The sequence below is a fragment of the Biomphalaria glabrata genome, chromosome 2, assembly GCF_947242115.1.
Source record: "Biomphalaria glabrata chromosome 2, xgBioGlab47.1, whole genome shotgun sequence".
Lineage (NCBI taxonomy): Eukaryota > Metazoa > Mollusca > Gastropoda > Planorbidae > Biomphalaria > Biomphalaria glabrata.
The window spans coordinates 56,470,131-56,494,653 of record NC_074712.1 but is presented as its reverse complement, the minus strand read 5'-3'; the positions used below and the strand labels follow the sequence as shown (position 1 = coordinate 56,494,653).

Sequence of the window (24,523 nt, the reverse complement as noted above, 5' to 3'; positions counted from 1 at the left end):
CAGCTGTTTCTATGATCAATGGTTAATGAAGGTGTCATGTAGCCAACACAATAACTAACTACTATACCTCCCTCAAATAATCTCAGGTTAGAGTTGTGTAGTCTCAGGGGAATCATAAAATCAAAAAATTAAAAATATCAGTCCTCATAGAGATTCAAACCTGAAAACTCTTGATTCAGAAGCCACTCGGCCACCACCAATCCCCATCATCTATTGATATTTATTAATAAAAAGAGATCGGCTAACTGCATACTAAACATATATTTCTTATATAAGATACCAATGAAAAGCATTCCCAAATAGGATAAAAATATTTAATACTAGATTTGTTCACAGTAAATACTTAACATCGGTTTGAAACCTGTTACTGCCAATAGTTAGCTGACCATCAAAGTTGAAGGTGTGAGGGTTGCCAGGTGAAAATGGTTTCTCTTCCTTGTAATCATCATCTACTCTCATCTCAGCCCAACTCTCAGTAACTATCACCAAAATATCTTGCCACTGCTCAAGCTGGAAGGAAAGAGTTAAACATATATACGTTGATCAACATTAACAAACTAGGATCAATAAATCAACTTTTATTTTTACTTCATAAGGCAAACAAAAAGAATACTTTGCTAAAACATTTCATATAATAAGGGAGATAATCAGCAAAAAGAATACTTTACTAAAACATTTCATATAATAAGGGAGATAATCAGCAACAAAAAAAAAAAGAATACTTTGCTAAAACATTTCATACAATAAGGGAGATAATCATCAAAAAAAAAAAAAAAGAATACTGCTAAAACATTTCATATAATAAGGGAGACAACCCTGATTGTACTGTTACATGAGGCAATGCAACACAGAAACGATTACTGCATTTTACAAAACAAACCAAGAGGCATGGGCTACATCATTTTACAAACAAACAGAATAATAAGAAATAGAAACTTCCTTTATACATTTCCTGAATTAGAGAAAAAGCAACCAATGTCAAGAGTCAACTAATTAAAGTCTTTAAAATCAATATTGTAGCATCAAGATGCATAAGGTGTGTGATTATAGAGTCATTATAGATCTACTCATCCACAAGGACAAGAAGGAGGACAAAGCCTGACAAAGGAGGACAAAAAAAAAAAGCACAAGTAAACTAAAAAAAATCAGGCCTACAATGTATTTAATAAAATATGGTGGATGAAATGACTTTTTGCAGTAGGTCATCATTCCAACAAATCTATTTGTGAAATTTCATGGATATTTCATTCAATTAATTCTCTGAGATGAATGCTTAACACTCAAGCTAGCCAGAGTTTATTTTTCTATTATTTGCACTGTATGTTAATCAACAGAAACCCTCTTTCATTGTTAGCTTTATGCTTGGCAAAGCAAATGAAAAATTTAAAATGGTACAAGGGGATCCCAGAAAAAACCTGAAATATATTTTTATATAACACTAACTGACCTCAGACCTAATTTAAGGTATTAATTCTTAGAGGTCCTAGTAAGGCAAATCTTGATTCCATACACCCAAGACCAGGGGCAGACTGGGTATCAAAATCAGCCTTATGTCACTTTTTAATCGCTATGTGTGAAGACCCTAAAAGGATGAAGCCCCCAAGTAGCACAGTCTACGGATGTAGGCTATAACCAAAAATGTGTTAAGATTGAATTTGTACTACACTGTTTTTTTTAAAACATGATGATCAAAATATCACTTTTATAAGAATGTTATAAAACTTTTAAAAAATTTCATAATGCATTCATTTCCAGAATGCCCATATAGCCAGTCCACTCCTGCCCAAAACGCTAATTAATTTGATTTGTTTGGAAACACTTAGTCATTACATGCAAACCACATGGTTTTCATTGACAGCTTTTAAAAAGAAGCCTACCAAGCCATCACTCAACGAGAATGCTGCTGCTGTTGATAAATAGGACTAACTTAGTATCAGTATGATAGCACTGATGTCTAAACTTAAACTTAATGTATTAACTAACTAGTTTTCACCTCACCACTAAGATATTTGAGTAGGATAGTTTCAATGTTTCTTTCTCTCTTTTATTTTTCACCTCCAGATGCAGGAATCCATTAATCAAGACCAACATGATACTACACTCACAGTCAGTGAGTTTTTTTTTACAGCCTCTGTTCTAGACATAGGAAAAAAAAACACCAGTACAACAACAATTAAATAGCATGACTGCAGTAATGAGTGACCCCCCCCCCCCCCCCCCCCCCCCAAAAAAAAAAAAAAAAAAAAAAAGAAAAAAAAAAACAACCCCCAACTAGATGAGGTGATAGTAACATTCAGTCCTAAATAACTACCTAGAAAAATGGCATAGAAAAGATAAGGTCAAGCTACAGAACTACCTTGAAATAAGTCAACAAAAATTTAGTTGTGAGTTGTGCACAATGTGCATATATGTTTTGTATTATTATTATAGTTTAATAAACTCATTTATTGACTCAGTTGTGATGTTTAAGTTTATACAAATAAGACAGTTAAGTGTGTTTAGCCCTTCTAACATATTGATATGCCTGTATAACCTCCCCTAAACAGGCAATCTTTTGTCTTATCTTATGCATTGCAGACATTCCTTCAAAGAAGAAAAATCATGTCCTCTGCTATATATGTGTCAATCTAGTCATGCATGTTCATCAGAGATTTAAACTATAAGTCTTTGGTTTTCCTGGCTGATTCAGGGATGAAAGAGCACTTATAAGAATTTGTCCTAGCATATGGAATAAGAAATGTGCCTTTATTTTTGTGTCTTTCTGAGTATTTCATTTGGTTGCATTTTAGTATTTGTAAATTACAGTTCAATGTTTTATGCTTTATTTATACTTTACTTTTTATACAGCTGTCCTGAAGTGATTTTAAGTTTTAATTATTTTACTAATGGTGATACTCAAATGTGAATATTCACTTGTTATAAATATTATCGCTGTTGTTTGTATCTGTTCTAATTTCTTTATGTTTTCTTGTGTTGATGGATTATAAACAGAGGATGCATATTCTAATATTGGTTTAACCAAGATTAAATAGCATTTCAGTCGTATGTTCTTGTTTGATTGTCAAAAATGTCTCTAAGTAAACTCTACTGTTTGATTGATTAATTATTTCATCAATATGAGTGGTGTTCGCGTTATTACACCTAGATATTTTGAGTTTGTGTAACTGGTATACCATGAATAAAATAAGTAGATTTTTTGTTTTAGTTTTTTTGTTACTCTAAATAACTGGGTTTTTTTCTGGGTGGAAACTCATGCTCCAATTTGGTTTCCATTTCTGTATTCCTCAAATTCTCTTTGTAAAATTTCAGTATCTTGTATTGTTTTTATTGTTCTATTATTATTATTATTATACAATCATCTGCAAATAATTTTCACTTTTAATCATGAACTAAAACAATCTGGTAGCCATGGTAGGTTATTTATGTAAATTTGAAACAGCAGTGGACCTGAGATTGTTCCTTGGGGTACAGCTGAATTTACTGTTATTCATGGTGTTGATTTCTTTTTTAAAGCCATTAATAACTACAGTTTGTATTCTCCTTATCAGGAAATCCTGAATCCATTGGAATTAGAATCCAATAACCTTTTAATAAAAGCTGATCTGTGAAAATATTTTGTATTGGTTATATTGAATTAAAAGTCCATTGCTACAGATCTAACTTTTCTATTTGAAAAAAAAAATGTTACCTAATAGTACATTAGAATAAAATTAAGCAAAAACAAAATTTAATTAAAAACATATATATGGGTATTATTGTATGTTTATTCTTACATGATGAAATATAGTTCCATTAAGTGCAGCTGGCTTGAGGCGTAGGAATACCATGAACAATCCAGTTACTTTGCCTATGTCAGAATATGTCAGGAAACCATTGCCCTCAAGCTTTATCCCATAGTCATCTTCATCTTATGAAATGTAGCAAAAGTTAGTATTACAAAACAAATAAACTAATAGTTTAGTGTTGTTTTTTCAGCTGTAAACTGTTAGGTTAAGTCATGAACATTTATTTTTATAAGAGATTTAGTACTTTTGACCATTACAATTAGATCTCTCTCTTTCTATTATCTATTTTCTATTATCTATTTTTAAGTAAACATAAATACTAATAAATGCCTACCTAGACAAGGTCCAGCAAAGCAGGTCTGCAATTCAGAACCTTCACCTTCGCAGGGAGCCCCGCCCCAATTAGGAGCTGGGTCTGTACATGTCCTGTCTCTCACTCTGTTTCCCAAACCACAAGCTTCTGAGCATGGGGCCCAGCCTCCCCATGCAGCCCAGAGTCCGTTCTCTGAAAGAAATTGTGAGTCGTTTTTTTACTTTTGACCTCTGAACAGGATTGTTGACAATCCCTGGATCAGAATAGTTTCTGTAGCAATCATTGGTGCTCAAGTGCATTTTTAAGTGACAGTTTTTAAAAATATGTTTTAAAAGCAATTTTCTTAATATAGATCTAAGTCTAAGTTAAAAAACAAACAAACAATATAAAATGGAACTGTAAGACTGTAGTGCAGTTGAGTTATTTATTTTCTGTGTGTATTCAGCGTGTCGGAAGGTCATGTCCGTTTTGTGTCCACGCATTGTAGGCTACACAAGCAATCACTCCAGTTGAGGTATTTTAAATGAATGTACCAATAAAAAAGAACTCAACTATCTAGAAAAAAACCCACAACAAATTACATAAAAAAACAACACAGTTTTGTTTGAATGGGTTTTAAAAATCTTTTTTTTAACGGTCTGGTATAGATGCATTCGACCGAGAGCAAAGCGACACTATTACAGATATGTTGTTGAATTATATATGCTTCAACAAAGCTACGATGTTCACTGTTACCATTCATGTCTGGTTAAAAAAAAATTGTTCCAATAATGGAAAATGGTAGTCTATAAGAGTTTAGCTTACCTACTGAAACCTGTCACGATTCTCTGCTGAAAATACAGCTCATACGTGTACGGTGCCCACTACAAATGCCGGAGATTTTTATGCCCTACTCTGTCGCTGTCTGTCTGGGTGGATTCTTTTACACGTTTTTATATTCTGATGCAGGGCCGGATTTAAGTTTGTGGAAGCCCAGGGGCAAGATTTGTTTGGGGGGGTGGGGGGGCTAAAGTCCTGGCCTTGGTAGTGCACTGCTGGAGCTGTACCGGTATTTACATAATCCGAGCATGCTACAACTACAAGCGGAGACTTCACATTATTGCGACACGACGTAAGATTTATAGTGTTAAAGTTAATATTTGTTTGATATTTTAGGATTTTGGCACATCGGCACAATTCAGGCCATGTCGTACCCACAATCCCTCAAGGGCTAATCCCCCTTCATATCCAAAGAGCTAAAGTCTACACAGTCAAGTCACTAACAACAAGGTCTACTCACAGTTTAGATATCTTATATACTATATAGTAACAATTTATTAATTCATTAAACATCTTTTGCATATATTAGATTTTCACTTTCTCTCTGCCCTATCACAAATCAAACCCTCGAAGACAACCTCCCGGGCAAAGCCCAGTACCTTCAAAGGGTCGACACTATCGAACAGTGTTTTAAAGTTATGTGCTCTAAAATATTTACCCCTAATATCCTGGTATCTGGGGAAGTTAAAAAGGAGAAACAAATACTTTAAAATTCTCACCAGTCGAAATATTTTTTCAGTTTTGTGGAGGCCCCTTTCTAATAGAGTCTCCTGGGGCTGTAGCCCCTCATGCCCTCCCTTAAATCTGGCCCTGTTATTATGTAGGCCTACAAATTCTGCCAATGATAAAGTCAAGACCTTTATTAGAAAGAACATAAATGTTACCAGGACAAGGCTGTGGGTTGCAGAGTTTGACTTGTTCATCAACATAATCACGGCCCGAAGCGCCAGACACTCTATATTCCCTTTTACGTACACCTCCATTACAGGAAAGACTACAAGCTGTCCATAGTGACCAAGAATAACCGATGTTTTGAGTGGCTTGATGAATAAAAAAAAAAGACAAAATTATTTAAAAAAACAAAAAAACTTTATATGTAAGCTTTAATCATGATTTATTGATTGAAATACATTTATCTTATCTGTATGGCCAATTAAGGGAAGGAAAGCGCTCACAAGGTTGACAAAGAAAACGCTTGAGGGACACCCTCAAAGCTTCTCTGAAAGCCTTCAACATTGACCAGCCACTAGGGAGACAAGCACATGACAGAGCATCATGGCGTCGCGCTGTGAAAACTGGCGCACAAATTGCAGAGGACAAGAGAACAGCGCTGGCAGAAGAAAAGCGTCAGAGAAAATAAAAAGTAAGGCCAGTGACCACTAGCTCCAGCTGGAATAACCTGCCCAGTTTGTAGCAGAACATTCCGGGCACACAGCCACATGAGGAGACACAAAACCCGAGAGCAAAGCCCTCAGCCCCCATGGATGATATAAGTGGTCATCATCGAACCACGATGGACGACCTATACAATCTTAGGCAAGGCCGGATTTAAGGGATTACAGGCGGGGCTTGCACAAAAAAGTGTCCTCCACAAAAGAGATAAAAATATATCCGAATTAAATTAAATATTTTTTCAAAGAAGGAAAATTAGATTAAATTTACAAGTACTTTCTTTCTTCTAAAATACGGGCATGTTTTTAGATATAAGTATTATTACAAATAAGTGGATTTTGATTCAAGCTTTCGAAAAAATGAAGGGGTCTCCAGAAATATTCTGCCCCTCAGCCTCCGCATACTTAAATCCGGCAGTGATCTTAGACATAGGCCCAGAGATAACTGTATAATAGATACATATATGTCTGATCATGGTCTGATGTTATGGTTTCGCTCTCAGTCACCCAAAAACTAGTGGACCAATCCTCAGCCACTACATTATCTTGTTGCTACATTTGTGTGACTATGTGCTAACACCTCTAGTGGACCAATCCTCAGCCACTACATTATCTTGTTGCTACATTTGTGTGACTATGTGCGAACACCTCTAGTGGACCAATCCTCAGCCACTACATTATCTTGTTGCTACATTTGTGTGACTATGTGCGAACACCTCTAGTGAACCAATCCTCAGCCACTACATTATCTTGTTGCTACATTTGTGTGACTATGTGCTAACACCTCTAGTGGACCCACCCTCAAACTCTACATTATATTGTTGCTACATTTGTGTGACTATGTGCTAACACATCTAGTGGACCTACCCTCAACCTCTACATTATCTTGTTGCTACATTTGTGTGACTATGTGCTAACATCTCTACATTATCTATTTGCTGAATATGTGCTAACAATGTCCCTTGTATCTCTCCGTATACTCACATAAACAAATTCCCAAATTGCAGTCTTTGGTTTCTTTATTGGTACCAGGACAAGTGCCACCAAATGCTGGTAGAGGACTATCACACTGTCTGTATCTCTCAGAAAATCCTTTGTTGCAGGTCTCAGAGCAGGGCTGCCAGATTCCCCACGCTCCCCAGCCACCTTGAACTGTTGAAGAATTTTAGAGTGCTGTAGTTTTGGACTTGGAAGGTTGGACTGGAATAAAAAGTTGTGTGTTTTATTGCGTACTGAAATGTAAATCATGTTTTGTTTTAAAATTATTTTTGTATAAACGCATCATTAATGCTATAGCGTACTCAGAGCGCTTTGGTTCAATCTCCTTTGTGGACTAGTCTGTGTGTGTTAGTGGGGGGGGGGGGGGGTAAAGGTTTCCATGCTGTCTTAGGGCGCTCAGCAAACACAACTCTGCTGAGTCTGGATTTGAACTCGTCCCCTTGATAGGCAGCCAAGCGGTTTTTTCCCACTCTGTCACCCAACCATTAGTATTATATTGTGTTGGTGAAATGGAAGTTGTGTTTTAGATACTCTACCTCAATTTACCTGGGCAGGGATCAATATTACACAACTGGGTGGGCTTGATCTCGCCCCTACACACTATCGTTTTATCTTTGCAGCTTCTGACTCGAGTGCGACTTCCTCCTCCACAGGAGGCACTGCATGCTGACCACAATGTCCACGTTGTGTATGTATTCTCCAGGTCTGGGTTCAATTCAAAGTTATATGGGTCATCCTGTTCTACTTTCACCTGTGCAGACAGTAAGTTAGAGAACCCTTATCAAAGCGATACAGCTGATGAGATGATATTGTTAACTCTGCTTTTCTTGGAATGTATTTATTTTATTAATTTATTTTCAAGTTGCTGTATTCTTTTTTAAAAGGAAAATGGTGAAGACGATGTTCCTTTTTATGGGTGCAAATAAAATACAGTTGTTGTGTTGTTTGTTTGTTGTTTGTTTGTTGTTTGTTTCCTCAACATATTGTTATAATGAAATAGATACTTTAATTTACTTTTACAAATAAAAAAAAATTCAAAAAAAAATTTAAGTTCCTCTTTCAGACCTTAAGATCTATGATGCAGATGATGTAAAGGGTCAACTATTTCTGTGGCCCACGATTAACGAGTGTGTCATGTGGCCAGCACAACGACCGACCGCAAATACTTTCCTCCCACTAACGTCAAATACGCAATAGAGATGGTCGGACTCATAGGCCCCCTAAAGATCCCGAAATTAAAAATCTCTGTCTTCTCTAGGATTCGAACCCGGGACCCCTCGGTTCGGAAGCAAAGTGTTATACCACTCCTCAATACTTTAATTTACAATAAAATAACGATAGGGTATAGTCTTACTGAAAGATAAGGCTAATAGTAAACAAAAAAGTAATAAATTAGAATATAAAGAATATAAAATAAACTAGTTTGCTTGCCTCACGAGACACACGCGGTCTTCGCGCACCCAAATATGTCTTGTTTATAGCTGATATATTGTCATTATTTCCAAATGAAGGTTGACCCTCTTTTGTGTTACACTCTTTGATTTTTGTGGAAGTAAAAATTGCAGTTTTGACTTCAAGGCTTTCATTTAATTGTATCGTTCTAGAAAGACTTTCGTTGAGAACTTCAGTTGGTAAACACCTGGCAGTGTCCGAAATGTTCTTGGCTTTCCTTGTGGACAGGTTGGTTTTAAATTGTATGCTTAATTTTTTAACCAATTTGGAATCCACAGAGGGCAGCAGTACTTTGGATACATTGAAATAATTTGATGGGCTTCGAGATAAAGAGAATTTAGATCTATCTTTGGGAAGTGCAAAAGCCAAAGAACTGAAATTATGCCACGATCGTCTTTTTCTTTGTTGACTTTCTTCCTCATTGTCTGCAAAATAAATCACAACAATGTATTATTTTTGTTTATCTAATAGGAAGAACCACAAAATCATTGGCATATATCTCAATTCTGCACGAGTAAGCTCCCTTATTTCGATTTAAAACAAATGTAACTAATTATCACTAGATGATTAACCAATTTTTTTTTAATTCATGTATTTTCATTGACTATGAATAATTATGCCAAATTTTAACTTGATCTCAGAATGGGAAGTGGGAAACAAAATACACTTTAGAAACGTAATTATGGAAATAACTCCATATATATAGCCCCAGATCTAAATAAGTAGTATGTATTTCTGTTGTTCGATACTAGAAAAATAAATAAATTACCAATAAAAGCAAATTAATCGCTCTATAAGATGTAATAAGGTAGTAGGCCTATTGTCTTTAAAACAATCTTTTAATCTTTTAAAATTTTCTTGTTATAATTCTTTTAATCAGTTTGCAAATTCATCAGCTAAAAAATATGTTTCATTTTTGTTTAAATATCCTACATAGTTATTAAGAGTAAAATACTCGCTATTACGAAACATTCATCAGCTTTCTAAAGGAGGAACGGCACACAAAAACAACAGCAGTTTTCCCTATAGCGCCACTAAAACACAATTACAAACTAAACAAATAAAATAAGCCAACCGTTTTCTTTCGGTACTTGGATGCACATGCTGCCGTCACAGGCTGTTGTCTGTAGTCTTATACCGAGGCAACTCTCACCGCCGCTTGGGTTGGGAGAATCGCATTGACGGAAACGCGTCTTACGACCAACGCCACATTCCGCGGAACATTCGGTCCATGGTTGCCACTGGCCCCAGCCTCCAGTTTCTGGTCAAGAAAAGACAAATCTTCGTATAATATTGCATGAAAAAATCTTTGCATCTTCTTGACAGCATCTTATTGTAGGGAGCTTTTTTTTTTTTTTTTTTTTTTTGAAAGAGAGTAAAGATTTGTAGTCTTTTTGTACAGCTCTTCCTAATACCTGGTAACTCTTAACGGGTATTTAAAAAAACCGAATCATGACGTCTTGACGTAATGATCATTTTAGCGCAGCCTTTAGATAAGATAAGATAAGATAACTTTTATTTATCCAATCAAATGGAAATTCGGTTTGACTACAATTGACAACCTCAGCGTAACTACTGTACAATAACAATATAGATGCACATACGAACGACATTCACACACGAAAAACACATACACATAACCAGCGCTTTATATATAGACTTCTATGAACTTCTCGATGACGACAGAATGTTAATTTTTAATGTTGGTCATCCAGGGTCTATTATTACTGAATGTTTTAATTTTCTTCTTTGGTACAATCATGTTTTCACAGAACTGGATGTACGAATTAACAGTTGTGGTACGTTCATCTGTCTGGGCAGTTAATTACAAACATGCCCCAATCTGTTTGCTCCAGACAACTTTGTAGCTGTACAACGCGCGTCGTCGTCTGACTATCACTGGATGGACTGTGCTACGGGTTTTGTTGTTTTTAAAACCGGTTTGTAAGTGGGTGTAAGATGGATCATTGTGTGGTCCGACTCTCCGAGGGGAAATAACGATCGAGATGTGTAGGCCATTTTAATGTTGCTATAACACCTGTCCAAGGCTTTAGACTCTTTAAGGCTCTTTTTTTTTAGGCAAGAGTGGATGGGGAATGTGTAGTTTATAAACAAGAGTATGGCGCGAATATAAAATGTTTATTTAAAAAATTTGTGTATAGCCCAATCGTTCTCTTTTTCCATTTCTTACTTTATCTTTAGCTCCCACATTAGATCCTTATAGCCCCATTAGATCGATATAACCTCACATTAGATCTATATAGCCCCACATTTTCCTTGATCTGAATCTCTTCTTTTTTATTCTGATTACAAAGTTTATATCAACTCACTCTGTCTGTCTGCCTGTCTGTCTGGTCAAAAGCTTGTAAACGTTACTTCACACACACACCCAATCTCGGATTAAGCTGAAATTTTGCACAATTATAATATTTATCTGCCAACACAAGAATCAATAAGAAAAATTAACCAATTAGTTAATTCACTTTTGGTAATTAATTATTTTGTTTAGCATCTTGAACAAGGGAAAAAATAAACAGTAATTGACTGATGTGGTGGTATAAGTTGAATTAGTCCCCTTGAAAACACTTGAACCCTAAGTGTACATTTCTTATGCATTTAAAAACCGATCATGTAAACATTCACAAATACCCCTTTCTTCCCTCCCCCTTTCCCAATTGGTCCAGACAAGTGATAGAATCATATCTCATTGAGAAAGCTAAAAGCTAAACAAAAACAATTGGTAAAAATATTTCTACTCGCACAGATTTATTCTATTGTTCTTTCCATTGGCATATGAAATAAATTACATGACTAATCCAAACAAATTAATAAAATTACACTTAATATAAGCTTTTTAAAAAAATGTTTAAAGTATTTTTTAAGTTGTTTTTTTGTGTGTTAATATTTGAATTTATGAATGAAAGTTTTTCTGAATTTGATTTCTTGTTGTGCTTTATTCTATTCAAATCAAGTAGGATTATATAAGGACACGAAACCGCTAAAGTTGAGCATTACAACTGGAATATAATTCAACAGCTTGAATTTTCACATATCTATGGTTTAAGAATAAAATAAAAATCTCACTCTTTCCGCCAAGATTCGAATATAAAACCAGACAGACAACAGAATGGTCTCTTGACCAACACCATCCTAGAATGTAAGAACGAGACACTCACGTGGGCATTCTCCCCCATAGCATGGTATCGCCATAGTGATCTGCTCAACTTTTTGACCGCCGACCATACATGGTTTGTCAGCCTTGATGCAGAATTTGGTTGACTCTTTGACTCCATAAGCACCACAGCTGACAGAACAAGGAGAAAAGGTGGACCAGTCAGACATATCCACACCCTTGGCCGCTAAAAGCATTGTCAAGAAAAAGGCCTAGTTAAAAATATTTGTTCGATTGAGGTGATTGGATGTACAAATGTTTGATACCTAGATATTTAGACAATGTCGTAAGCATACATCCCATTACTGTCACTGTGATGCAATATTCCTTCTTGCTGAATAAAACAAAAAATGAACTCTGAGCGGGAGGAATGGTGAACTTTGTGACAACATAATAATAATAATAATAATTTTATTTATAAAGCGCTGTTAACAAACAAAATGTAGGCTCAAGGCGCTGTAACAACATTACAAACAAAAACACGAGAGCTAAAGTGACAGTTAATCTAAAAAAGTTTTAAACAGATAGGTCTTAATGTTCTTCTTAAAAGTGGTGTAGCATGTTGTCTGTCTGAGATCAATGGGGAGTGAGTTCCAAACCTTTGGTCCGTGAACTGAAAAAGCACGCAGACCGTAGCTTTTGAGGGAGAAACGTGGCACTACTAAAAGCGTTGAGTCCATTGAGCGCAGGGCTCTCTGGGGGACATATGGAGTAATCAGTTCGCTAAGGTACAAGGGCATCTCATTGTTATATATACACTGATGACAAAGTGTGGCGACCTTGTAATCGATTCTCGCTTTCAGTGCGCAAGAGCGTAGTAGCAGAATCTTGTCTAGTTTTTCTAAGGACTATTCGAGCGGCGTTGTTCTGTATACGTTGCAGCTTGGCTATTTTGTCATCAGGTATACCTGCTAGCACGGCGTTGCAGTAGTCAAGGCGGGAGAGTATGAATGCCACAGCTAGCGTTTTTGTTGACTCTGTTGTTAAATATGGTCGGATCTGGCCTAATCTGCGCAGCTGCAGATAAAGACCTTTGCAGAGCTGACTTATGTGTGGGTCGAAAGATAGTGTTGAGTCGAAGAAAACTCCAAGATTCCGCACTACATGGACAAAAGGAACATGGGAGTTCGTGATAAAGAGAGAATCTGTGCTTTCAACTTTTGAGACATTGTTCCTAGTGCCAATCTTAATTATTTCTGTCTTGTCTTCGTTCATCTTGAGTTTATTTTCAACCATCCAATCGCTCACCCTTGCAACGGTACTGCTGATTTTCTCTGCCAGATGCGACACCTCTGAGGGTACTGATGAATCGTATTACTGTGAGTCATCGGCAAAGAAATGGTATAAGATGCCGGTTGGCCGTATGACACCGCTGAGTGGATATGTGTACATAGTGAACAGTACTGGGCCTAGAACTGATCCTTGGGGTACTCCGTACTTCAAAAGTAAGCTTGTTGATTCCGTCCCGCTAACAACGACACTTTGGGTGCGTTCCGTCAGGTAGGATCCAAGCCACTTTAGGACGACTCCTGCTAAACCAAAAGTTGCAGAGAATCTGGCCATCATAATTTCATGGTCTAGCGTATCAAAGGCTGCGGACAAGTCCAGCATGGAAAGAATTGATATGTGGCCTTTGTCGGAATTGTGAAGTAAGTCGTTTAGTACCCTGACCACTGCTGTCTCTGTGCAACGGCACTTCCTATATGCAGATTGAAATTCTTCCAAGAAACAGTACTGTTCAAGATAAGAAAGAATTTGCGCTAACGCGATGCGCTCCAGAAGCTTTGACAGGAAGGGAAGATTTGATACCGGGCGATAGTTTTTTAGACATTCCGGGTCAAGACTGGATTTCTTTAATAAGGGCCTGACAAGTGCATGCTTAAATTGCTGTGGTACAATGCCTGAAGTCAGTGAAGAGTTCACAATGTTAGTAATTGTAGGTACAAGCTCATCTAAACATTCAAGGAGCAAGGAAGTTGGAATAGGATCAAGGTCACATGACTTATTTGGCATCTTTAAAATAGTACTTTTGACATAATATTCAGATACACGCTGAAACTCGCAAAAAGGAGTATTTTGAAAAATTGGAGAGTGGTCAAGCTGTGATGAGAGGGATGGAATGTCATTTCTAATCTGCTCAATCTTCCCAATGAAGAATCTATTGAAGGAATCAGGAAGTTCAGATACTGGGATAGATGACGGCAAACGTTCGTTATTTGCTCCCCCTAACATTTCAGCGGTGATCCTAAATAGCTCCTTTGAAGAATCAGAAGTTTCGATTTTTTGTCGAATATGACTAGCTTTTGCGTCTCTAATCATACGGTTAACCTTGTTTTTTTCTAGTATGTATATTTGTCGATGTATCGTCAGACCTGTCTTTTGAAATGTACGTTCGGCACGTCGGCGAATAAGTTTGGCAGTCTTTATGTCTTCCGTCAACCAGGGTGCAGATGGCCTAACTGAGACTGTACGAGTGACAAGAGGTGCATGAGGTACTTTTTCAAGCAAGAATTGTAATTGCTGAGAACGTTTGTGTTGCTCACATCCATTTTGAAGGAGGCAATATCTATGGCTTTAAGTTTACAGGAAGTCACGTTTTTCTTTGGCTTTTTTGCTTTTGATAGGCGCATTTCAAAGTGTACGAGAAAATGATCTGACAAGCGCGGTCTGAGACATTGAGTTTGGCTATAAGCTCACTTGCATTTGTAACAATCCAGTCAAGAGTATGGCCTTTGACGTGTGTCGGAACATTTATCAGTTGGTCTAAGTTGCGATCCTTTAGCGCATTTTTCAGCGACATCGCGTATGTCTCATTTTCACTGTCAAAATGCAAGTTCACATCGCCTATGACAAATAGATCTTTTGTTGATATGTGACTGTCAAGGAGGTCTTGAAATTCTTCGATGAAAACTTTTATTGTCAATCTCTTGCTTGGTGGTGGGCGGTACAGGAAAATAAAAGTCAGTGTTCTACTGTAGTGGGAAAGGCGAAACTCGCACATCTCAAAGGTGGTGTACGTTGAGCTGTCAGGTCTTATTGTTACATACTTGGCTAGACTATCTCTGTACAGTATTGCTAGACCCCCTCCGCTGCCTGTTTTTCGAGGTAGACTCTTTAAAATAAAGCCTGGTGGCGTTAGCTCAGTGGTTCTTGGCTCATCACCAACTTCTTTAAACCATGTCTCACTAAGGAAAGCGATGTCGTAGCTATCATCAGTGTAGGTGTCTGCAAGCTCAAGAGCTTTGTTACTGCATGACTGGGCGTTTAGGTGCATTATTTTAAGCAGACTGGAGGATATAGTCACCAGAGGCGTAGCACATTTTGAAGACATCGGAGGAGTAATATCCCGAATTATAGGTTTTTGATGGGGACATCTGACCTCTGTTGTGTGAGGAGCAATAGGGGTGGGGTGGTTAATAAAACAGTTTAGTAGGGAACTGCTGAACTCTTTCGTAGAAGAAATGACAGGGGTAGGGGTGGGGTTAACAACACAGTTAAGAGTCCTGGAAACAGTGTGACATGTATCTGTTGAGTTGAATTGCGATAGGTTATACCATAGGCGAATAACATCAAAGGTTGCAGTGATGTTGACGCTCGTTGACTTGTAGCACCAAACTGCTGGTAGACAACTAAACCGCTGTAGCCGTATTATATTTTAACTTTAAAACTTGAACTAACTTGAGTAACTTCTTTGTGAACAAAACTAAATAAAACTTTTACAACTATATAAACAAAAAAAAAACACCCTGAGATGAAATGAAAATAAATGTAATAGATTATAGTAATAATATAAAATGGTATTCTGAACAAAATCTAACTCACTACAAAAACACGTCTTTTCAGTCTGGCTATCTGGAGTCGTCTTTCGCTGACGACGATGCCGTTTATCTTGCATCATTCACAACCAATCGCTAACCTCTTCCCATCGTCACCATAGAAACACACACACAGACACTCCATAACACGCAGCTAGGATGTCAGGGTCAGGAAGGCTATTTGCCCCCCCCCCCTTTCCCCTTTAGAAATGAGTACATAATCCATATTTGAAATGTCACCAGCAAAAGCAATGCAATACGTATTAGTAAACAGTGGCTTAACGAGCAACCATTCTGTAGTGACTAAAATATAGGATACTTTCTGTTGTGTTTGGATTCCCGTTTTGGCGCCCTGTTTCGCTCACCCCACCGCCTGCTCTCGGTACGCCACTGCTACCACCACTCGACGTCCAATGTCCAAATGAGAAATTAAAGTTTTAATGACCACAAACCCTAGAACATTATTGTCTTATTCATTTTTTCTTTAACATTACTCGTTGAGCCCTAATGAATAAAGTATTAAATATAAAAAGCAGATTGATAACTACATTATTGACATTAGGACAACATAATTTACGTACAGCAATTCTTCCCTAAACAGCTGGTTTCCTGGAACCATTCGCCTTGGCAGGGAATTCCCCCGTTTCTAGTCACCGGTTTGTCGCACTTCCTGGAACGAAACCGTTCGCCTACGCCGCACTTGGCGCTGCACCGGGTGTACTCCTGCCATTCTCCCCAGCCCCCATTCACTGGACAGGCACTGCCGTACTTCACACAGTTTATACTTGACCAATATTTGTCCTTGAAATAAATATATGAAATGGAAAAAACACAACAATTAAAAGCTATAATGTATAAATTGACGGCATCACACGAAGGTATTTTTACCATAAATGCCAACACACTAGAATGTCATTAGTTGATGTCATTGGTGAGTTATTAAAGACTTTTTGTAATGTATAATTGTACAACTTATGTCATTGTTCATTATGCATTAAAAAAAATTAAGATATAATTCTTAATAATTGTCCCAAGAAATATCTAGTTTTTTGCCCCATATATGGATAAGAGGTGGCGGAGTGGAAAAGCACTTTACCTCCGAACTGATTGGAGTTTAAATTGCGGTGAAGACTGGGATTTGAGCTTCATAACACTTAGGGTTTTGTGCTGGCCACATGACACCCTCTTTAACTGTCAGCCCTGGGCCCCTAGTAACAGTTCAACTTTGACATCATCTGCACCGACACCATGAACCGTAAGGTCTGAAAGGGGGGAACTTAACTTTTTTTGGGTGCATTTATTTAAATTATAGATCAGAAAGTAGCTAGATAAACTCTTTGGAGACGAATATCCCCTTTCCATACCTTATGTGCATTCGAATATGAATCCATCAGCTATACAATAGAATACTTAATCTCTTGACCATTATGTACCGCGGGTCTTAGTGTGGATCGCAAATAAGGATAGGCTCATATGGACTATGTGGTTCAGGTAATTGACGGTTGACACAACTGCCAGCTCAATGATTGTCATGGCACAAACACTTTTGTATCCTAGCAACACGTTGTCCATTTAATGTCCGCAATGAGATTTCAGCACTGTAATCTCTCCACGTTAGACATTGTCCTTATAGGTGATAGTGATAGGCGAACGGTCAACGCGTGGGTTTCCAACTGCGCCCTCCCCACCCCAAATTCCAAGTAAAGTAAAAGTAAATCACCATTTTCAGACTTTGCAGTGTATAGGGGAGATGATATCAAGATCATCTCTTTACATAACAGACGGTTAACGAGGGTATCATGTGGTCAGCACAACGACCAACCTCCTTTACTTTTTCCAAATAAAGTCCGGAACCCATCAGAGCTGGATGAACTCAGGGACGTCGTAAGAAAATCTGAAATTCTGGCTCCCAGTCTTCAACGAAATTCAAACCAGAGACTCTTCAGATCGGAAGCCAAGCGCCTTACCACTCAGCCACCTCACACCGAATTCCTAAAAAAAAAGAACATAAAATGACACTGATTCTTACCACTTTAAATCGGTCTTTGATGATTCTCGTAACTTCTAAATAGAGACAGTGCTTCTCCATACACAGGCCGGCCAGATCTGGGAAGGCGTTATGGATCTGAACTATGTACTCTTCAGCCTCGGCGAGACCGTCGGAATCTAAGAGAGTATTTAACGTGGCCTAGTTCAAACTGAATGCTAAGATAACAAGATAATACAGAGAGGCGGCTCCTACTAATCACAGTACTCACACTTAATGTTATACAGACAGTTACGTCTCGAGAATGCACAGTTTGTGGTTTGTGGCGATAAAGAATAAATATTGACACATTTATTTATTTTTTCCTTTATGACAATAATTGAAACACTTTACAACTGCCTTGTCTATAAATTGAACAACTAAACCGATCACTACAAATTAGCCACCTTAAGAATTCTTTTCGTTACTAACAATTCCCTTCTTTACTAACAATTCTATTCTTTACTAACCATTCTATTCTTTAATCTTTGCTAACCATTCTATTCTTTACTAACAATTCTATTCTTTAATCTTTTCTAACAATTCTATTCTTTAATCTTTTCTAACAATTCTATTCTTTAATCTTTTCTAACAATTCTATTCTTTAATCTTTACTAACAATTCTATTTTTTACTAACAATTCTATTCTTTTAATCTTTTCTAACAATTTTATTCTTTAATATTTGCTAACCATTCTATTCTTTACTAGCAATTCTATCAATTAATCTTTGCTAACAATTCTATTCTTGACTAACAATTGTATCATTTACTTGAGCGGCAGAGTCCGATGCAAGTTATATTGGCTAGCTTCTCTCCATCACATGGGTTTCCACCGAAAGCCGGTTTCGGGTTCTCGCAAGCTCGTGTTCGAGTCTGCCAACCTTTATCCTCACAGTCAGCCTTACATTTTGACCACAATGACCACTCTGTCCAGCCACCATCAACTGGACAAAAGGAGAAAAGAAAACAAAGTTTGACCGCAAGACAACGGGTATATTTACATGGGGAAGGTACTGCTCTAGTTGGCCTATTGTTGATGGAATGTCACGCCCCTTTCTGTAACTCACATATTATTGTATACTCCCCCGCCCCCTTTTTAGTATATTGTACATAATGGGAAGAGTAATGCCTGTTCATAGGGGACGCTATTCTGTGGGCCAAGACGCTGATTAAAGAAGCTGGTTATTATTTGTTAATATTATGAAAGTGTTGTCATTTCATTTCAAGTATCTATCGTAACACTTATTATACCAAGTATGTAGGTTCCTCTTATCAGCTGACAACGTGCACTACAAAACAACACATGTAATGTTGCTGAGATAATACTAATTAATGAATTATTAAACCATAACATTTCATTACGAGTTGGTATAACAAATTGACCTAAAAATGAGAGTCTACAAGAGTTAGGGGAGGCGGGTAGTGGTCATTTGTTCATGAGTCTAATGGGATTCATAGTAATTTATTGAAGTATGTCGTATGTTGTGTATTCTTTCAAAATCCAGAAAAAAAAATGTTAGCCTTAGTTCTCATAGCCACCCTTCTTTAGCTCTTAACCTACATAGTTTGTAAAATAAAGAAATCAAACCAAAAGATTCTCAAGCTGATATTACGTGTGGAGTATCAATTTTTTTTCTAGTTGGCTTATTGTAAAGGAATCCAAACCCATAGAAAAATATTGTGAGAACCACTGCTTGGCAGGCGGAGGTTGTGAAAAGAGAACTTAAACTGACTCCAGGCAGACAAGGCTTATGTCAGCGCTGGTTGTGGCGAAATTTGTAGGTCACAGCTGGGACTGTGTAACCACGTGAAATACTGTACTCTCCCTTAACCTTTGAACTCGCAGACGGGTCTTATTATACAATAAGACTCCGGTTAATCTGAGTCATCGACTTTGATCTGGGTTCATCTAATCCATGTGCCTGTTTGTTCTTACCACCATTATCCAGACAACGTGTCAGTTATAAACATTTGAGTTATATACATTTCACTTATTATACGTTTGAGTTATACACACGAATCTCTAATTTGTTGAAAGTGTTCTTTGCATTAGTTCCATATTATAGAAAAACTTTTCCCACTGGATTATATTAAAAGCAAGAGAAATGTTTTGTGGACAGCCCTGCTATCTATACTTGAGTGTGCACATTAAAGCCACTATTTGACTGAAGTCATGACCCACCTGGACACTTGTTGATATTTTGATTGTAGACACAGCTATACGTCCGCCAGAATCTGTCCTGGAATAAAAACATGACGAATAAGGAAGAGCGAAGAACTAATTAAGAAGCTCTTTGGTTTCTGAGTGGTTGACTATATGACACGAGAGAGGGCCGGCCCTAGCATTTGCGGGGCCCTTTGCGAAATGGATCGCGCGGGGCCTAGTCTGGGTAGGGATAAGCATAATGTCAAAATTTTTTTTTTTTATTACAAAATAGGCTTACTTTCGTCTTTGCAATAAATTTTTATCAAATGAAAGCTCGCAATGCCACTTTTTATTTATTGGCACCCCAAAATGACAATTTCGTCTATTCTTCAGGAGATTTGAATAAATTCAAAAAAAAAGTTCATGACTTTATCGTATATTTTGCCTTTTCATGAGATTTCCTGGAAGCCCTGGAAAATCAGGAGGTCGCGAAAACCCTGTTATTTTATATACGTTATAATTGTTTAATTTAATAATGTACACTTAGAATTAGCGCGGGGCCTATGAAAGCGCGGGGCCCACTGCGACCGCATAGGCTGCAGTGGCCTAAGGCCGGCCCTGACATGAGATGTACAAACCCCCTCCCAACCTTCTTTTTTATTTCTTCGTTACCTCCAAATCATTCGCCTCCTTCTCACCCCTTTCCCGCATGTCCAGAAGTCGAATTGTTATTTATAAGTAACAACTATTGAACTATACACAGCTGACATGGTCTTCAGTTACACGTACAAAAGTGAAATAATTCTTGTAGTATTGACAATGTCACACTGTTCATCATTGAATAACGTGTAATGCGGTAAAAGTCCAACTTTGACGAAATTAAAAATATTTGTCACAATTCTTCACTAACTTAAAAAAAAAATTTTTTTTTTCCTAAGTTCTAGCACAGCACATTAGAAATACTAACCTCCTAGCAGTGGCGTCATTAAAGGTTGTGAGGATTTATGACCATACTGACTGACCCCTAACATGGGGTGGGTGAAATCAATTGTTTGTTGGTAAACACCAAACAAACAAACTGACAATATCGAAAAAATTCGATTAGCTTGATATCCGAACAAATTTCTCTACTTTAAATTATGACTATAGCTTTCATTAAGAAAGCTTTTTTTTTTTTTGGGAGGGGGGGGGGAAACGTGCCAACACTAGCTTACTGCACCAGGTGACACCAGCTCTAGCAACGCCTCTGCATCCAAGGTCTATAGACGCATCAAGAATAAAATACAATTTAAAAATAGTTGAAACTAGAAAGTCATTATTAAAAAATTACGAAGAGATTTTAAATATTTTTTTTTATTTGACATGTAATTGGTCCAAATGGAGGGGCGATCTGTTATCAAAATGAGCCCTAGACATCAATTATTTTCCTCAATAAAGTAACATATTACAACTTCGTAGAAGTATCCAGAAAGGTTCGAGATAAATCCCTTTTATGAAGCTTTGACCCGGGAAACACTTACATCCTGTCACCTGTCTGAAGACCCCCATTAACTAGATGATCATTAACATCCCCTTGTTTATGGGTCACGGTCACTTGAGCCAATGCAATGAATTCATCCATCCCATGCTTTGGCCGGAGGCCGAGCCCACGATGGGTACAAACTTTATTTTCCTATAATGTAACAGTGTTTCGAGGAGGAACCTTTTACCTCCCGTATAACCCCGGCTGGGGAACAGTGCGACGGATCGGACAGGGTTAGCAAGCCTTTCTTCCATCTAGACCACGTGCATCTACACCACGTGCATCTACACCACGTGCATGTACGTTCGCTAGAATTTACTTCTGGTAGCCTACTGCAGGATCTCGTTCTTAGCCTATCTGCCTGTCCGGGCAGACGTTTCCACGAAGGCGCCACGTCACTGGAGCTGAAATCCTCGTATACGTAAAAACCAATCTTAGTCAGCAATGCTCGACCTCTTCCGGAATGGAAGTCATGTGAAATTTCCCCCCCCCCCCCACACGTCACTAGACGCACCACAGCGACAAACCGCCGATTTCAATCAATTGAGTCTCATTTACTTCATTACGTGCCGGATGTGACCCGCGGGGCTTCGTTTGGTCATCACTGCTAGCCTTAAAGACACAAATCTCCTGGCCAATGCCACAAACGTCTGAAGTCTTACGGTTCTTACCTTAGCCTCTGTTGACGTGCCAGGTTTCCAGGTAAAGACTGCGTGCCTCCCTGAGAACTGTTTCTCTTCACACGCCATACGTTTCTTAATGCAGAGCTCGGTGAACGATTCCCTGTCGTCTGGGCTAACAGACATCAGCTGGACTCTCATGATCTCCATTAGCTGCTCCTTCACTGTTGACAGGAAGTCCAATAATACAACTTAACGCTTTATTTTAAGATAACGAACTTTTTTGTTTTGTTTTAGAGATATTAACTTTAAGTTTTACATTTTTAATCACTTTCCCTTAGCAACGATGTGTTGGAAAATATCTGCCTCTATGTAATATCAATCTCTTAGAAACAAAACATTAAAAAAAAAGCTTGACGATGAAGAGCGCAGATAAACTGTAGAGAGATTTTAAGCTGTAAATTCAATTCCAATAACAGTGTAATCAAATGACACTAAAGAGTACAAAAAAAAAAACTGATAAAAGAAGTTTAGAGAGTAGATCATAGACTTTTTAACTGCAACTGTTCCAACCTATCATAAACTCGCTCTTTTGAGAAGACGTGAGACTTGAAAAATGTTTGGTAATTTTTTAAAAAATAAATGTTACTCTATAAAACCTGTATATCACATTGAAAGACAGATTTAAATCTTTTCTTAGTTGTTCCCTTCTTTTCCTCCAATGTTTATTTTAATAAAGCGTATGCACCGCCACTACAAGGCTAATAATTTAATTCTTAGAGCGTACCGTTTTAAATCCTAGCAATGGAACTGAGGTGCTAGAGAAGGATACTAAGGTCCTTAGGTATTATTTACAAAGATCGCACCATGAATCAGGACACCAGAAACAGGATCACAAAGACAATTGGGCTTCACGAAGATCTACTGTCCACTGACAGAAAACATTAACTAAAACTTTATGGCGTTATCAGAAGGTCCTCAGGACTCACAGAAACGTTCCTTCAGGGAACAATACTAGGAAAAAGAAGAAGAGGCAGGCTGATAAAGTGATGGGAAGACAACATTAAAGAATGGATTGGCCTGTCACTCAAAGACATTTTTATCAAGGCAAAAGACAGAGAGGAACAGAGAAAGACAGTCGACAGATCATGTGTGGTGCCCCAAAGGTTCAAGAGACTACGGGACTGGTTAAGTGTACATAAGATGAACTAGAAACAACGATTTGAAGGCTTGTACCGATAAGTTATCGCAGTGGTGTACAGTAATAGCACACTGAATAAACCTCTAAAAATAGGTCCAGTTGTATTCGCTACGAACTGTCATCAAGATGATCCCGGGTTCGCCACCATCCCGTGTCTTCCTGCTGAGAACATAGTCTAATCATTTTCTTTTCTGAAGAATCGTCTGAAGCGTACATAAGGCGCCATCAATTCCGTCCTCTCAGATTTATCCAACTTACAGATCTGAAAGTTGCCAGGAATTTTTCTCTCAAAGTCACTCCATGAAGAGACTAGTGTTCCACAATAAGCATATCGTAACAGATGGGTAGATAAAATAGACAAAAAAGTTTTAAAGAGAAAAAAAATAATTAAAACATTTCAATTCACACAGCTTGTATAAGCAAAGAAAAGTTCTATTTTAGTCAAGACCTAGCTAAAAATCATTTAATCTTATTTTGAATCCTTTAATCTTGTATATTTCAGGAGTTTCTTAACAGAAAGATAAACAATAATTTATAAGTCCCAGATATAACTTCCTCCTCCGGGCTGGTAGAAGGTGACATCGGCAGGCTCAAACTGAATGACCTGACCAGCCAGGAAAACCAGTGACTTGGCAGAATTTAAGTCATTGGTTAATATGCATGACTAAATGCACGACGAGTAGGACGTAATCATCTTCTTTTTTGAAGTAACGTCTGTATTATATAAGATAAGACCATTATGACAATAGGTTAGCCCGACTGACATATCAGCGTATCACTTCACTAGATTTTTACAAGGTTCTGATGGCTATATTATCTAGGTGCTAGATCTGTGTAACACAAGATATCAAATAAACCTACCGTCTTTAGAGTCTTGGGCGAAACAAGAGCATAAAACCAAGATGAACCATTTGGTACAACTCATGTTGACGCTCTATCTATGATTCTAGGTTTTCATTTTGTTTCAATCTGATGAATACTTTTAAAAAAGAAACATAATAAATACTTCAATGCTTCCGGTTAGACAATGCTGTTTGGCATGCAACTTAGAGAGATTTGCACACTAAAAGTTAATCACATCAATATGCTTTTTATTTAAACTTTGATTCGTAAGATTCCATTTACTTTTTAAAAAGCTAATGTTAATTCTTCTTATTCTCGGACTATGTTCTCGGATCAAGCAAGGAACTTTGCACAATTATTCATTGTTCTTTACTGCTTTCCTAATAACTCTTAGGACTGGAAAACAAGGCTTATTATTA

At 37.5% G+C, this 24,523-nt stretch overlaps 1 protein-coding gene across 1 annotated transcript; it reads right to left on the bottom strand.

Annotated features, from left to right (window-relative positions):
• Positions 1–46: 46 nt before the first annotated feature.
• Positions 47–24,186, bottom strand: LOC106056493 (SCO-spondin-like). The gene is made up of 16 exons (XM_056021228.1): positions 24,123–24,186; positions 22,112–22,284; positions 19,955–20,012; positions 18,543–18,716; positions 17,776–17,912; positions 16,328–16,547; positions 11,936–12,118; positions 9,835–10,020; positions 8,739–9,184; positions 7,854–8,058; positions 7,293–7,460; positions 5,802–5,957; positions 4,120–4,290; positions 3,774–3,907; positions 1,999–2,136; positions 47–510 (listed from the first exon to the last, which is right to left on the bottom strand). The coding sequence occupies exons 1-16, from the start codon at positions 24,184–24,186 to the stop codon at positions 331–333; spliced, it is 2,793 nt and encodes a 930-aa protein (XP_055877203.1). The 3' UTR covers positions 47–330.
• Positions 24,187–24,523: the final 337 nt, after the last annotated feature.